The 15,505-nt window shown below is 44.3% G+C and overlaps 3 protein-coding genes across 5 annotated transcripts; 2 read left to right on the forward strand and 1 right to left on the reverse strand.

The window, feature by feature from the left end:
* Positions 1-4,072: 4,072 nt before the first annotated feature.
* Positions 4,073-8,970, forward strand: LOC127754799 (probable LRR receptor-like serine/threonine-protein kinase At3g47570). Of its 3 annotated transcripts, none has more exons than XM_052280387.1 (6): positions 4,073-4,681; positions 4,861-4,924; positions 5,112-7,801; positions 7,950-8,318; positions 8,394-8,457; positions 8,687-8,970. In XM_052280387.1, exons 3-5 carry the CDS (start codon positions 5,128-5,130, stop codon positions 8,423-8,425), a joined length of 3,075 nt encoding a protein of 1,024 aa, XP_052136347.1. In that variant the 5' UTR covers positions 4,073-4,681; positions 4,861-4,924; positions 5,112-5,127; the 3' UTR covers positions 8,426-8,457; positions 8,687-8,970. The 3 variants fall into 3 exon arrangements, with proteins under 3 accessions (XP_052136347.1, XP_052136346.1, XP_052136348.1); XM_052280386.1 differs by lacking the exon at positions 8,687-8,970 and having other exon boundaries at positions 4,073-4,451; positions 4,539-4,681; positions 8,394-8,628; XM_052280388.1 differs by lacking the exon at positions 8,687-8,970 and having other exon boundaries at positions 7,962-8,318; positions 8,394-8,628.
* Positions 8,971-11,068: 2,098 nt separating this feature from the next.
* Positions 11,069-11,663, reverse strand: LOC127755894 (pre-mRNA-splicing factor cwc-21-like). Its single transcript, XM_052281505.1, has one exon. The coding sequence runs from the start codon at positions 11,566-11,568 to the stop codon at positions 11,179-11,181; it is 390 nt and encodes a 129-aa protein (XP_052137465.1). The 5' UTR covers positions 11,569-11,663; the 3' UTR covers positions 11,069-11,178.
* Positions 11,664-13,337: 1,674 nt separating this feature from the next.
* Positions 13,338-15,184, forward strand: LOC127755350 (pectinesterase-like). Its single transcript, XM_052281006.1, has 2 exons — positions 13,338-14,303; positions 14,393-15,184. Exons 1-2 carry the CDS (start codon positions 13,496-13,498, stop codon positions 15,097-15,099), a joined length of 1,515 nt encoding a protein of 504 aa, XP_052136966.1. The 5' UTR covers positions 13,338-13,495; the 3' UTR covers positions 15,100-15,184.
* The last annotated feature ends 321 nt before the right edge of the window (positions 15,185-15,505 follow it).

Here is a 15,505-nt window from a genome sequence, read left to right on the forward strand (position 1 = left end):
ATTCAACTAAATTTTGTTCACAAATTTCGGAAATTTCGGTGACCTCCGATCAAAGTGAACCCTGACACCATCCTCTGCGAAGTGGCGCCTTCGTCGTCAAGACATGGACACTAAGGATGAACGACGACGACGACATGGCGTGGACCATGGACACCATGATCGACGCCACCGACGCCTACGCTACCACCAGCGCATCCTACGTGTCAATCCGGAGTACCCCGTCGGGAGCACAGACGACGCTGGACATCGAGAAAATTGACATTTTGCCGTTGTCAAGATAGAGTTTCACTAGAATGCCATCCCACAAGTTAGTTTCGTTAAAATACCACTTTCAAACTAGACCAACACGGTACAATGCCATTTTTTCAACTTCTTCACAATTAAACGATTTTTCCATATTTTGTTTCGTGAAGGTGACCAAAATACCCTTCTCTCCCTCTCTTTCGTTCCCATCTTCCCCTGGCATAGTAGCCGCCGGCGCCGCCAGGGTGGGACACAGCTCAAGCGGGACGGGGAGAGTGACCAGGAGACAGTGTGCCGCCGCGCCCCTTCCCTGCCAGCTCCTCGGCGGCGCAAGCAAGGAGTCCATGGTCGAGCGCGCTGGTCCGCCAGCCGAGCAAAGGAGAACCAATCTGCGGACGACATCAGTTGGACAAGCATAGTATCATACATACACCAATATACAGGCTTGCTACTTCGCGTGACACACAGGGAGCTACCAAGTACCAACAATCAGCAGTACACACATCCTGGCCAGAGGAGCAAGGTCGACCTCCTCGGTGTCAACAGTGGCCGACGGCAAGCAGTACATGCACAACAGAAGGGAGGCGTCGGGGCAGTGCGCGGCCGCGGACTGCGACGAAGGGCGAGGGCTGAAGCCGGCGAACTGGAAATGGCTGCAGGAGAACAAAGACCAGTGGAGGGCGGAACTTGTTGCTTCTTTCGGCAGGAGAACGAAGAACAGGAATCGGCATGTTCGATTGATTTATCCAGGGGCGTTTTGGTGAGTCAAGTTATGAAATTATAGTAAAATAATTTTAATTTGGAAGAAACGGAGAAAATGACATTGTAGCGAATACCACTTGGTTGAGAGTGGTATTTTAATGAAACCATATTTGAAGATAGCATTTTAGCGAAACCCACTTTTAAGGATGGCATAATCTCCATTTTCTCCGCTGACATCACCTGCTTTGTTGTGCCTGAGAAACACAACAAGGGAAAACACTACTTGAGCGAGATGATATGGAAGATCATTTTCTTTTGGATAATGGATTAAAAACCCGGCCTCTACATCCAATGGGAATCGGGATGTACACAGCCAACGATATGAAAGATCATGGTAGACACGAGGAGGAAGATGATCATGTCAGTAGATCGCTACGATAACTTCTCTGAGCAGCAATGGTATCGTGGATACAATTACCTTCCTAGCAAGATCCCTGGCTACTTCGCTTCTTAAAAGGTGTCAAATTAATGTTTTTCTCCTTGCAACCACGATTTTCCATTTCGGAATGCATGAAAATTTCGGTGAACACATTTTTACTGAATTTGAATAAATTATGACCAAATTCACAAATATTTAAAAAACTCCAAAAATTTTGCTCGAAATAATTGCTTGCTGGAGAGGGGGCGAAATTTTGGAAATTTCCGAAATTTTGAAACGAAATTTCTATCCCTGCTTGCAACTTGTACAAGTTAAAATTGACCTTACATGCATGTTTATGGAGTGATTTATCATATATATTAATTCATTTTATTGAATTTTATTATAACTGTTTAGATAACATGTAAATACCGAGAGGATATCTTCTTAAGAGTTTAGAATAGATTCCCTGTAAAAGGTAGCATCTCCTGACGAGATGTTGGCAGTGTTGGAAGAGATACCGGGGTTGGCCTGTGATGATTTAATTTGTTGAGGGCCTATGCATTCTTTGTCATGACAATTAACGATTTGTGTAGGGCTCCCTATGAGTTTGAGAAAGAAATGACTGTTGATGGAAATTAAGGCCGGTGAAACTTCTTCTGTCTGCTCTGTGCGACAGACATAAAAAAAATGCATGAGATACTTTGTTGTAAATTACTTCTGGTAGTACTACACTGTGCGCTTTTGATATTGGTATACCAATGGTAGAGATCCTAATTACTTGCAAAAAGAACCTTGTTGTAAATATTATATGTTTTCTACAATATAATAAATCATATAAGCTACATAGTCACAAAACTACACACCCTGTTTGAGGAGCTCGAGATCCTGATAAGTAGGTTATAATAATATGAAAATATTGGGTTTTTCAACTACTGACTTTTAATTTATTTTCTAGATTATATGACTACATACTCTCAAAATATAGGTGAGAACCTATACCGTTTAGGAAGCTACCATAAACTCCCCAAACAAAGGCATAGTTTGATGTTGAAAATTTAACACAAATTTATGTACTTAAGCCATGAAGCTGTGAAATTATGGATTTAGCATTGAATTTATTGCAAAAGGACAGCATTGTTGTCCCGTTGAAACTTTGAAATATGTGTATTGTAATGAAATTGGCACCAAAACTATAGTTTTCATATACTATGATTCAATATATAGTTTTATGATAAATTTGATGGTTAACATGTAGTATAATAATATTGTGATTGACATATCTGCTTAATATATCCAGCAGAACTCCAATCATCGTTTCTTAAAAGAATTACTCATCTACTTTTGGTTCGAATTTATGTAATCAAATTCAATATAGTCGAATTATAGTTTTGTCTGAAGTAACTCCTCTCAGTTCTATTGTGTTGGTGCTTTCATCTTTAAGGGTGATGTACATCATTGTCAATTTTCTTTGCGGAGAAACTTACGATTCTTCAGAAAGTACTTTAAGGTATCTAAATTTTACACTAAAAATTTTAATACCTTGAAGAACCTATAGTATCTAGAGATACTAAGTTTTACCATAAAAGATGATTATATTAGGTCACCGTGCATGGAAAGCCCCATTGACCAGTTGCTCTGGAAAGAATGGTACTGAAGGTGAAAGTCACTAGTACAAGAATAGTGGAATACTCTTCAGGATACAAAGCTGATTTTTTTTTTCCGGTGCGCTTGCACCAAATTAATATTTTCCTGATGTATTTTATCATTAGTGACGGGCCTGAGAGCACTGACAAGAAAACAGGATTTTCTATTCTTGACGTGACAGTTATCTCTGTGTATAAAATTATATATTAGCTTTTGTTTCAAACATGGTTAGATATCTACATCGATGGTTTGGTTGCTCAGCCTATAAATGAATTGAAGAGTTGTAGATTAAGGAATGGTGTGAAATGAGTGGCATGAATGAACTGAAGTGTGTGATGCAGCTAGCTAGCCAGACCGGCCGCTCTCTGGTGTTCTCTCTCTAGCGCAGTTGTGAGTTTGAGCTTCTCATGTCGCTTGTGTTCCCTGTTTAATTTTGCTATTAAAATTTGAATTGCATTTGTTCGTTTGGCCTCCTGGTAAGTATGGAATTCATCTAATTATATCATTTTCCTCCATATTAGCTCCATAAAAACTGATCAGAAACATGAATCTTGTCTTCTAGAATAGATTTGATCATCAGTTGACACGTGCTATATAGTATATACTTTCTCGGTGACTCTGACCCAAAATAAATGCGCTCTTCTAGTTCAAATTTGAAGAGAGGAGCCTATTTTTTGTTTGGGTTAATTGGAAAATCCATGTCATTATAAATTTTATGGTTTAGAAATATGCCATTATTATTCACCTATTTATAATTATATCATTTTAATTTTAAAGTATTAGAGATATGCCACTATATAATTTTTACTGTACTCCCTCAGTTCCTAAATATTTGACGCCGTTAACTTTTTTAAACATGTTTGACCATTTATCTTATTCAAAAACTTTTTTGAAATATGTAAAACTATATATATACATAAAAGTATATTTAACAATGAATCAAATGATAGAAAAAAATAAGATGAATAATCAAACATATTTTAAAAAGTCAACGTCGTCAAACATTTAGGGATGGAGAGAGGGAGTATTTTCTAACCTTTTAGGACAAATCTACCCCTTTCTTCTCCATTCAATCATTCATCCTTTCTTTCCTCTGATCCTCTCTACTGTCCCCCTTCAACCTGTCATCGCCGTGTCCACCGCAGCGTCGCACCCCGCCGTTGCGCTACGGCTCCTCGGCCTCCTCGCCGGACATCGCTCTCTCAGCTGGAAGCAGGGCCTGGAGACGAGCTGCAAAGATTCGTCGGGAGGAGATAAGTGTGAAGGCGAGGAGCTCGAGCAGCGTTGCCGCCCCCCGCGTGCGCTGCTGCCACCACCATTTCTTGGCTTGCGCGCTGCTCCAGCAGCATCAAGTGGCGCGGGCGGCAAAGCTCCGGATGTGAGGGCTGAGGCGCCGCCGGATCCAACAGCAGCAAGCAAGCCCTGTCTACAGCCTTCCAATGTTGAAATACTTGATTTTGCTGCAACCCTCTAGCATCCTGCTCCAACCTTCTAGCGCACAAATTACAAATACTTGTTCTTGTTGCAGCCTTACTGCATCCTGGCATCCTGCTTGTCTAGGGATTGTTCTTGCTGTATGCCAGAGCTGAGAGGAGAGAGAAAGGGAGGGGAAGAAAGAAGAGGATGAGGAGGAAGAAGAGGGTAATTTGGTTTGGAAATCCAAGTGAAAGGGTAAGTAGTGGTATATCCCAAATACTTGTTAAATTATAATGGTACGGATCCAATTAGCCCTATTTTTAAACAGAGGGAGTATCTAATATGTCTTGACGCCCATTCTGTAAAATTAATATAGCTATCATGCAAGGGCAAAAGATTTCACATGTTTGTTTTGACTTGTATTTTTGGTGTAGGAGCAACTAAGAAAGGGCAAGTCCTCAGAAAGAGGAAATACCTGATTATTAATTTTTCCTGCAGGTAATTCTTAACAAAATTTGAATGAATATTTGCTAGGACATTTTTGAACACCTTTACTATTAAAGTAGTAGGTGACACTTCCATTTTTGTCCAGAAAAGAATGCTTGGTTCGCACTTAGTATTTAACTATTCAGAGTTTCTTGCTTTTATTATCTATATGAATATAACTAAGACATAAATTCGGCAGAGTTGGTTAATTGGTCATGAAGTTTACCACAATCGGACAGTATCTGTTGGTGCTTATGGCTAGCAGTGTAATCCAAATCACGTGCAGCTCATTATATGGGAACGAGACAGATCGACTCTCACTACTTGAGTTCAAGAAGGCAATCAGTATGGATCCACAGCAAGCCCTGATGTCCTGGAATGACAGTAATTACTTTTGCAGCTGGGAAGGTGTCTCCTGCAGGGTGAAAACTCCACATCGTGTTATCTCTCTAAACCTCACAAATAGAGGATTAATTGGGCAGATATCTCCTACTCTTGGAAACCTAACATTCCTCAAATTTCTCTTCCTACCTGCAAATTCATTCACTGGAGAGATCCCTCAGTCCCTCGGCAATATGCATCACCTGCAAACTATCTACTTGAGCAATAACACATTGCAAGGAAAGATACCTAATCTAGCAAACTGTTCCAACCTCAAGGTGCTATGGCTGAATGGAAACAATCTGGTAGGACAAATCCCTGCAGATTTGCCTCAACGCTTTCAAAGCTTGCAACTCTCAATCAACAGTCTTACTGGACCCATCCCTGTTTCTGTTGCCAATATCACAACGCTGAAAAGGTTTAGTTGTCTGTATAATAACATCGATGGCAACATACCAGATGATTTTGCAAAGTTACCTGTCTTAGTATACTTGCATCTGGGTGCAAATAAACTGGCAGGTCAGTTTCCACAAGCTATCCTGAATCTTTCTACTCTTGTTGAACTTACCCTTGCTTCCAATCATCTGAGCGGAGAGTTGCCGTCCAATATTGGTGACTCTATACCAAATCTCCAAAAGTTCCAATTGGGCGGCAACTTCTTTTATGGGCATATCCCAAATTCATTGACAAATGCTTCCAAGTTAAACCTGATCGATATATCAATCAATAGTTTCACTGGGGTTGTGCCTAGATCCATTGGCAAACTTACCAAACTGTCTTGGTTAAATCTTGAGCTGAATAAATTCCATGCACATAGCCAGAAAGATCTGGAGTTTATGAACAGCTTAGCCAACTGCACTGAGCTACAAATGTTCTCCATATATGATAATCGCTTTGAAGGCAATGTGCTGAATTCTTTTGGAAACCATTCCACTCAACTGCAGTACATACACATGGGATTAAATCAGTTCTCAGGATTAATTCCTTCTGGTATAGCAAACATTCCCAACTTGATTGCTTTAGAATTGGGTGGTAATCTGTTTACAAATGTGATTCCAGATTGGCTTGGAGGTCTCAAAAGCTTGCAGACCCTAAGTTTATTTAACAATTTATTCACTGGACCCATTCCACCATCTCTGTCCAATTTATCTAATTTGGTAGAACTTGGTCTAAGCACAAACCAGCTCGATGGGTACATACCACCAAGCTTGGGATACCTCCAAGTGCTTGAGGGCTTTAGTATTTCCCATAACAATATTAATGGTAGGGTACCAAACGAAATCTTCGGAATTCCAACAATATCATTAATTTGGCTATCATTCAACTATTTAGAGGGAGAACTTCCTTCTGAAGTAGGCAATGCCAAGCAGCTCATGTACTTGCACCTTACATCTAATAAACTGTCTGGAGATATTCCAAGTACTTTGGGTAACTGCGAAAGTTTGGTAGACATCAAGTTGGACCAGAATGTTTTTACTGGAAACATTCCCATAACATTAGGCAACTTAAGTAGCCTAAGAGGGCTTAACTTGTCTCACAATAACTTAAGTGGGACAATACCAGTGTCTCTTGGTGACCTAGAACTTCTTCAACAACTAGATTTGTCTTTCAACCATCTTACAGGTCATGTCCCAACAAAAGGAGTGTTCAAGAATACGACTGCCATACAAATTGATGGGAATCAGGGGCTTTGTGGTGGTATACCAGAGTTACACCTGCTTGCATGTCCTGTCATGCCTTTGAATTCAACCAAGCACAAGCATTCTGTTGGACTGAAAGTAGTGATCCCATTAGCCACAACAGTGTCACTTGCTGTAACAATAGTATTTGCCTTGTTTTTCTGGAGAGAAAAACAGAAGAGGAAATCTGTATCTTTGCTATCATTTGATAGCAGCTTTCCCAAAGTCTCTTACCACGATCTTGCTAGAGCAACAGATGGATTCTCGGCATCTAATTTAATTGGCAGGGGAAGATATGGTTCTGTATATAAAGCGCAACTGTTTCAGGGTAGAAACGTTGTTGCTGTCAAAGTCTTCAGTCTAGAGACAAAGGGAGCACAAAAGAGCTTTATTGCAGAATGTAATGCTTTGAGAAATGTGCGGCATCGCAATCTAGTTCCTATCCTTACTGCGTGCTCAACTATTGATTCCAGGGGAAATGATTTCAAAGCTTTAGTGTACAAGTTCATGGCACGTGGTGACTTGTATGAGTTACTATACTCAACTGGTGATGATGAGAACACTTCAACTGCAAATCATATTACACTGGCTCAGAGGTTAAGCATTATAGTGGATGTAGCAGATGCATTGGAGTACCTCCATCACAATAACCAAGGAACTATTGTCCATTGTGATCTTAAGCCTAGCAATATTCTCTTGGATGATAATATGACAGCTCATGTTGGGGATTTTGGGCTTGCAAGATTGAAATTTGATTCAACGGCATCAACTTCTGCTGATTCAACTTCTTCAATTGCAATAAAGGGCACAATTGGATACATTGCTCCAGGTGCCGCCCATTTTCATACAGCACTATACTTTTTTTTCCATTTTCAATTGAGAATTGTTCATGCATGTTTCATTAACATTTTTTTAATTGAAGTTTCATTTACATTTGGAATAATCCAATAAACTCTCCTTTTCTAAATGGTCTATAGAGTGTGCATCAGGTGGTGGTCAAGTTTCAACTGTTGCAGATGTTTATAGCTTTGGGATTATTCTTCTCGAAATATTTCTACGGAAGAGACCAACAGATAATATGTTCAAGGATGGTCTGGACATCGCAAAATATGTTGAGATGAACTTTCCAGATAGAACACTAAATATTGTTGATCCAGAATTACTAGACGACAAACAATTGCAAGAAATTCCTGTGACCATGAAGGAAAAATGCATTGAGTGTTTAGTTTCAGTGCTAAACACAGGACTTTGTTGCGTTAAGATATCCCCTAATGAGCGCATGGGAATGCAAGAAGTGGGCGCAAGGTTACACGTCATTAAGGAGGCATATGCCAAAGCAATCTCTGGTAATAATGGTATTATTTGTATTATACTATATAAATAAGTATGCAAACAGCTGATGCTTGAGGCTTGCATTGCAGATTCGCAGGCAGTTATCAGCGACAAAACTTAGTCGCTGACGAAGTAGAACATCCGGCACATGAGGTTGCATGCTGTTTTTTTTTTCTCGTATTTATTGTAAGGATTCTGACGTAATCTGATGGAGAAAGCAGGCATACATGCTTTCAGTAGCAAATATGTTATGCTTTTTCCACTGAAAGTTATAAAACAATTTGGCTTTGTGACATTATTGAATTATAATTATGAGAAACTGGATATATTTTGCATTGTTTCCAAAAATGATGACATTTTCCTCCCACAATTTATTCTAAAGGTTGCCAGTAACTTCTCCAGAAGGACCGCAATATAACATCATCTTCCAGATCAAACGCATGCAAGAAAGGGATGCAGTTCTTGCAGTATTATCAGATGCCATGGAACAGAACATTTTCAACAAGGACTCTCAGGGCGTCCTGATCCTATTTAATTATGAAATGATGCAAGATGCAAGGAAGAATGTAGTGTATACCTCCAATTTTGTCCTAACTTTTACTGTTCCATCCTCTCTGCCCCAAAGAATTAGGCAAAAAGTAAGTGCACATCTGGATGAGGAGGAGGAAGAGGAGGCCATGGGAGGCTTGGGTAAGGAGGTACTCCCTCCGTCCCCTAAATATTTGACGTCGTTGACTTTCTAAAATATGTTTAACCGTTCGTCTTATTCAAAAAATTTTGTAAAATACGTAAAAGTGTGTAAAAGTGTATGTATACATAAAAGTATATTTAACAATAAATCAAATGATAGAAAACGAATTAATAATTACTTAAATTTTTTTTTTGAATAAAACGAACGGTCAAACATGTAAAAAAAGAGTCAACGGCGTCAAACATTTATGAAAGGAGAGAGTATTAGTCGCCGGCGTAGCGTAGCGCTGGGGTGGTACAGGGCGGCGCGGAGATCTCCAGCGACAAGCTTCGCCGGGGAAGGGGATGCATTTTGCAGGAAGGTCCTTAATATTTTTGTGAAAAAAATGACACTTACTAATGGTCCTGTTTTGCAAAATAGCCCCTGCCTCGTTGCTGGTGGGCTGACATGTCCACATCCAGCCTGGCCCAAATTAACTGCTGATAGGGCCGGGCCGATAGAGTATGAGAAACAGAATTACGGGCCCATTGTCAGTGTAGTTAACGATGAAACTGTTTGGAAATGCCATCGCTCTGCCCATCAATTGTGAATAATTTTCCAAATCGAACTATCGAATTTAATTGGGTATTGTAGATCTCTTGGAATTCGACGGATAGATCGATCGAGCTAGTAACTCCAAAATATTAACGCGTCCAAATAAACAGAAATTTCAAAGTAGTCTCGAGAAATTAAAATTATCTAAATTTCATAGTGTCATCCGTTGATTCCTAGTCAAGGTCATCTAAATCCGCTAGCCGCAGCCCATGGAAACCTAACCGGAGATAGGCGGCTACCCACGGTGGCCGGTGATGCTCGAGCACATCGGCGAACTCGAGGTCGACGACGAGGACTCCTACTCACAAACTCCTGCGCCGCCGCCAACAACGCGCGCGCGCGGTGACCTCGCTCACATCCGCCTGCCACGCCATCCGCGTCTCCTTCCAATGCTTCGGCCGCTTCACGGCCACCTACACGACGATCTCCCAATGGAGGCTCCTGCTCCGCTCCAGCGTGCATGTGGAGAATATAATCAGCGTATGGCCGGTTGTCCCCGTCGGCGGCGACCGGCAGCTAGTATGCTGGCTTGACCTACACCACGTACGGCATCATCCTCTGCGACGACGAGAGCCCGAAGCTGCGTTACGTCTCACTCCCCGTCGTCTACCCCGGCCCTAGCCTCCGCCGCCGCCGGCAAATCCTCCTCCGACGTACGACACCCACCCGCGGGCACCGCTCAAGTTCGTCGACGTCTTCCCCCGCTGCTGCTGCGGCAGCCCGGGCGCCACACTCTGCCAGCGCCTTCATCATCGAACACCTGGACACTAGCTACTAATGGACGAGGACGACGACGACATGGCGTGGACCATGGACGCAAGGCGATAGGGAAGATCACGGTGGACACGAAGAAGAACAAGACATTGGTATCGATCTACCGATACGATGATTAGCAAGAGCAGCCAACAGTTCGTGGATACGATTTTTTTTTTTTGAACGACTGTGGATACGATTACATTTCTAGCAAGATATCCAACTATTTTGCTACCTATGGAAGCCATAGCACTGGCGAAACCAAGTCATCGATAATCATCGTCGACAAGCCTGATCAAGTTACAACTGAGGACTCCCCTCCGCTAGTAATCACCGACTCTCCCCATTGTGTCACTCACATGGCCCCTTTTGCTTTGTGATACGGTCAGGTCATAGACAAACAGTATAGCCAGCACAGTAACAAGAACAAGCTAGCATGATGAACTACGGGTAACAATTTTTTTTCAGGAATAACACAACCCCAAACACCATATCGAAAATTATTACTACCTCCATTTTTTAATAGATGATGCCGTTGACTTTTTCTCACATATTTGACCATTCGTCTTATTCAAAAAATTTACGTAATTATAATTTATTTTGTTATGAGTTGTTTTATCACTAATATTACTTTAAGTGTGATTTATATCTTATACATTTACATAAAATTTTTGAATAAGACGAATGATCAAACATATGAGAAAAAGTTAACGGCTGTCATCTATTAAAAAATGAAGGGAGTAACTTTTAAGCATGAGTCACCAGCCTTCCTCTCCTAATAGTACACATGACAAACAGTATAGCCAGCACAGTAACAAACGGAAATAAGACGATCTCTACGCACACCCTTTGCCCGGGAGTGGCTGCCGCCCCGCGCCGCGTCCTTCCTCCTCGGCCGCCGCGGCCTCGATCTCGATCTCGATCTCCGCCTCCTTGCGCGCCTCCTCGACGCGCTCCTCGATCTCCCCCTCCGTGTACCCTTGCTCCTCGAGCGCGTCCCTCAGCAGGAGCAGCCGCAGCTCCACCTGCCGCTTCCGGTCGTGCTCCAGGATCTCCTTACTCGGCTTCCGCATCCCGCCGGCGTCGTCGAACCCCGGGGCCGGGGCCGGCGCCTTCGGGGGCCCGCCCGCCGACGACGACCGCGGCTTGATGAAGAACTTATTGGTCTGCACGTGCCCACTCGTGCCCGACCCCCGCGCGGTCTGGAGACCGATGCCGTTGTACATGGCGGCGGCGGGGAGCGGCCGGGGAGGTGGTGGTGGTGGTCCGGCGAAACCCTAGCTAGGGTTTCGATCGGTTCGGTTCGTCGCGAGATCCCGAATTCGGGAGGGAGACGGGAGAGGAGGAGGCGAGCGTGATCTTATTCGGCGGCTGCTTCGAATAATTTGAGTCGGTTTCGTGGCGAGGGCCTCGTAGCATAAAACTGGGCTTATAGTGATGGGCCGCATATGGGGTATTTGTCAGCCCATAGAATAAGGAAAGGGAAATATACATGTTTTTTTTTCTTAAAACAAAACATGAATGAAATATACAGTTCAACCTTCATTGTTTACTCTACGCCGATAAACAGTGAAAAAAAACGAAGCAATCAAAATCAAGTTTATAGGTAAATCTTTTATGTTATATATTTTTAAATGTCAATGTAAGAAATAAATTTTAATATAAATACTCAAAACTAACTTAAATTTTGAAAATTGTCTGCACTAACAAGCAAACGATGTTTTGAATCTCACCAGTAAAAAGGTCCACACGTACGCAATTGGGAGGGTCGACGATACAAACATGGCTTGTCCTCATCGGCTTCTTTTTCTCTCTCTTTTATTATACCGCAAGTGTACACGTGCACACACCACAGTAAACGCAAGCACTCACGTACCCACCAAGTGTGTGTAATATTCGTGATACTCTGTCTCTAAATATCGTCTTATTAAAAAAATTTAAGTAATTATTATTTTTTTTCTATCATTTGATTTATTGTTTAATATACTTTTATGTATACATATAGTTTTACATATTTTTAAAAAAGTCAATGGTGCCATATATTTAGGGACGGAGGAATTTAAATCTTATTGGATTAAGTTATATAACCACGAATTCAAAACATCACACCGCTAACGCTTCTCCATGAGTTTTCTCAAGGTGAAAATTGCATGTTTATGAATAGACCTTGATTTATTTATTTTTTTCGGGGGAACAGACCTTAATTACAGTTTTCAAAACATTTAGGACCTCTTTGATTCAAAGGAAATTCATAGAAATTTTAGAGAATTTCAATCCTATAAGAATTTTTCCTATATAAATTTTGAAGAAAATTTAACACGAGGTAGAACGTCATGAAAAAAATCTTTTGGATCTTTATATCTCCTCGAATTTATGTGTTTTTCCTATGGCTCAATCAAACGGTCATTCATATGTTTTTCTTGTATTTTGCAATTCTCTATTTTACACTTGTATTCCTATCATAATCCTATATTTTTCCTAATCGTCTGTTTTTGTTCATCTATGTGATTCAAAGAGGCCCTTAAATTAATCCAACAAGCAGTATGCTACTCCCTCCATTTCTAAATATTTGACGTTATTGACTTTTTTAAATATGTTTGACGGTTGGTCTTATTCAAAAATTTTAAGTAATTATTAATTCTTTTCCTATCATTTGATTCATAGTTAAATATACTTATACATATATAGTTCTATATAATTCGCAAAAGTTTTTTATAAGACGAACGGTAAAATATGTGCTAAAAAGTTAATGGTGTCAAATCCTTAAGAAACGAGTAGTATGGAACAGTATAGAGACAGATACATGCAATGCGATCCAACACTCCCCTGTACGAGGACAAAGCTTAGGTGCAACAGGTTGCTTCCCGCGGTGGCCAAATTCACACGAGCAGACAGAAAAAACCGCCACGTACGCTTGCCAAGTCACGGGACGATGCTTACCTCCACGCTCATCGTCACCCACCACCGTGAATGCCTTGCTGCTCGATCTCTGCACCTGCGTTTGCTGCCGCCGACAAGCAAGCCACGGCCACGAGCAGCCATGGATTCCTCCTCGATCTGTGACCATGTCCTCACGCCATTGCAAGCACTCTGCAGCAACCTATAAAGACAGAGCCGCCATTGACGCCACCGTTGCGATCTCCATGACCAGAAATGGCGGCGGCGAGACCGAGACTGAGACGGCCTCATGTCCTCTGCTCTCTCCTCCTCGTGATGGTCATGCCGTGTGCGATCTCGGCCGCTGATCTGGCGTCGGACGGTCGTGGGAGGTTGCTTCAGGTGGCCATGGACCAGGCCGCGCGCGCCCTCGCCGAGGCCCGGGCGCGCCGGGACGACCCGCGCGACGGCGTGGCGCGCCGGGGCGCCGCCCAGGCATGGGCCGACTGCGACCAGCTCGTGGCGTTCGCCGTCGGGCACCTGAACCGGACGGTCGCCGCGGCGGCGAGGGGGGTTGACGGCGACGACGTGGCGGCGTGGCTCAGCGCCGCGCGCACCACCGTGGGCACGTGCCTCGACGGGTTCGGCGAGCTCGGCGCGTCCCCCGGGCCGGAGTTCGCCGCCGCGCTGGCGAACGTGTCGAGGCTGGTGACCGACGCGCTCGCGGCCACCGCGCTCCGGCGCGGGACGGAGGATGGCGCGCGTGCTGCAACAAACTCAGGAGATGACGACGGCCGGATGCTCCCACTCGACATGGCGAGGCCGGGAGACGCCGACGTGGTCGTGGCGAAGGACGGGACGGGCCATTTCTGCACCGTCGGCGAGGCTCTCAAGGCGGCGGCGAGGCGGGCGACGAACGGTGGCGGGAGGACCGTGGTGTACGTCAAGGCGGGCGTGTACAACGAGAACGTCGAGGTGTGGACCACCAACTTAGTGCTCTTCGGCGACGGCATTGGCCGGACGGTGATCACCGGAAGCCGCAGCGTCCGGGGAGGCTACACCACCTTCAGCTCAGCCACATTCGGTACGCCACGTTCATCTTGCTCTCGTTTTTCTTTTCTTGCGAGCTGTGAGTGTGACACTGACATGGATCATGGATGGATGTCCATGAAGCCGTGAATGCCGATGGCTTCGTGGCGTGCGGCGTCACGTTCAGGAACGCGGCGGGCGCCGGGTCCGGGCAGGCGGTGGCGCTCCGCGCCAGCGGCGACCGCGTCGCGTTCTACCGGTGCAGCTTCGAGGGCCACCAGGACACGCTGTACGCGCACACGCTCCGCCAGTTCTACCGCGAGTGCGCCGTCGCCGGCACCGTCGACTTCATATTCGGCAACGCGGCGGCGGTGCTCCAGCGCTGCAGCATCCGCGTCCGCCGCCCGCCGCTCCCGGGGCAGCCCGCCGTGGTCACCGCGCAGGGCCGCGTCGACCGGTACGAGCGCACCGGGTTCGCCATCCACGGCGGCCGCGTCACCGCCGCGGCCAGGTTCGGCGCCCCCGGCGCGGCGCCGGCGCCGTTCGAGACGTACCTGGGGCGGCCATGGAAGGAGTTCTCCCGGGTGGTGTACATGGAGGCGTACATGGACGGCACGGTGGGCGCGGCGGGGTGGCTGGCGTGGGACGGCACGGCGTTCGCGCAGAGCACGGCGTTCTACGGCGAGTACAGGAACTCCGGCCCGGGGTCCGGCACGGAGGGGAGGGTGAGGTGGGGTGGGTACCATGTCATCACCGATCCCGGCGTGGCGGCGGAGTTCACCGCCGGCGAGATGGTGAACGCCGGCGAGTGGTTGGGCTCCACCGGTGTCCCTTTCACTCCTGGACTCTAGCTCTGTATGTATATTGGCATTTTGTGCTAGGGACTGGTGATTTTGTGTATACAGGGACTAGATTGAGGCCCACATCATTTGTAAAATCAGCCGTTGATAAAATTTAAATTTTAAATTTAAAGTTGACTTTTATTTTTTTCATCGAAGTTTATTTTCACTTTTAAATCACTAATAACGTATATATAAAAGTCTAATTTATAAGTTGTACTATTATTTACTAATATACCGTACTACGTATTATCCGTATATGTCCAACTGATGAGAACTAAAACTACTGACAGTATCATATTGTAAGATACACGACGGTAGCAAAAATAGCGGCCCGGAACATGGACTGGATTGTAAACATATTGGACCAATATGCAAAGGAAAAAGTTCATCTGCCACCCCTTAACTTTACAACGAG

Source organism: Oryza glaberrima, chromosome 11 (assembly GCF_000147395.1).
Source record: "Oryza glaberrima chromosome 11, OglaRS2, whole genome shotgun sequence".
Taxonomy (NCBI): Eukaryota; Viridiplantae; Streptophyta; class Magnoliopsida; order Poales; family Poaceae; genus Oryza; species Oryza glaberrima.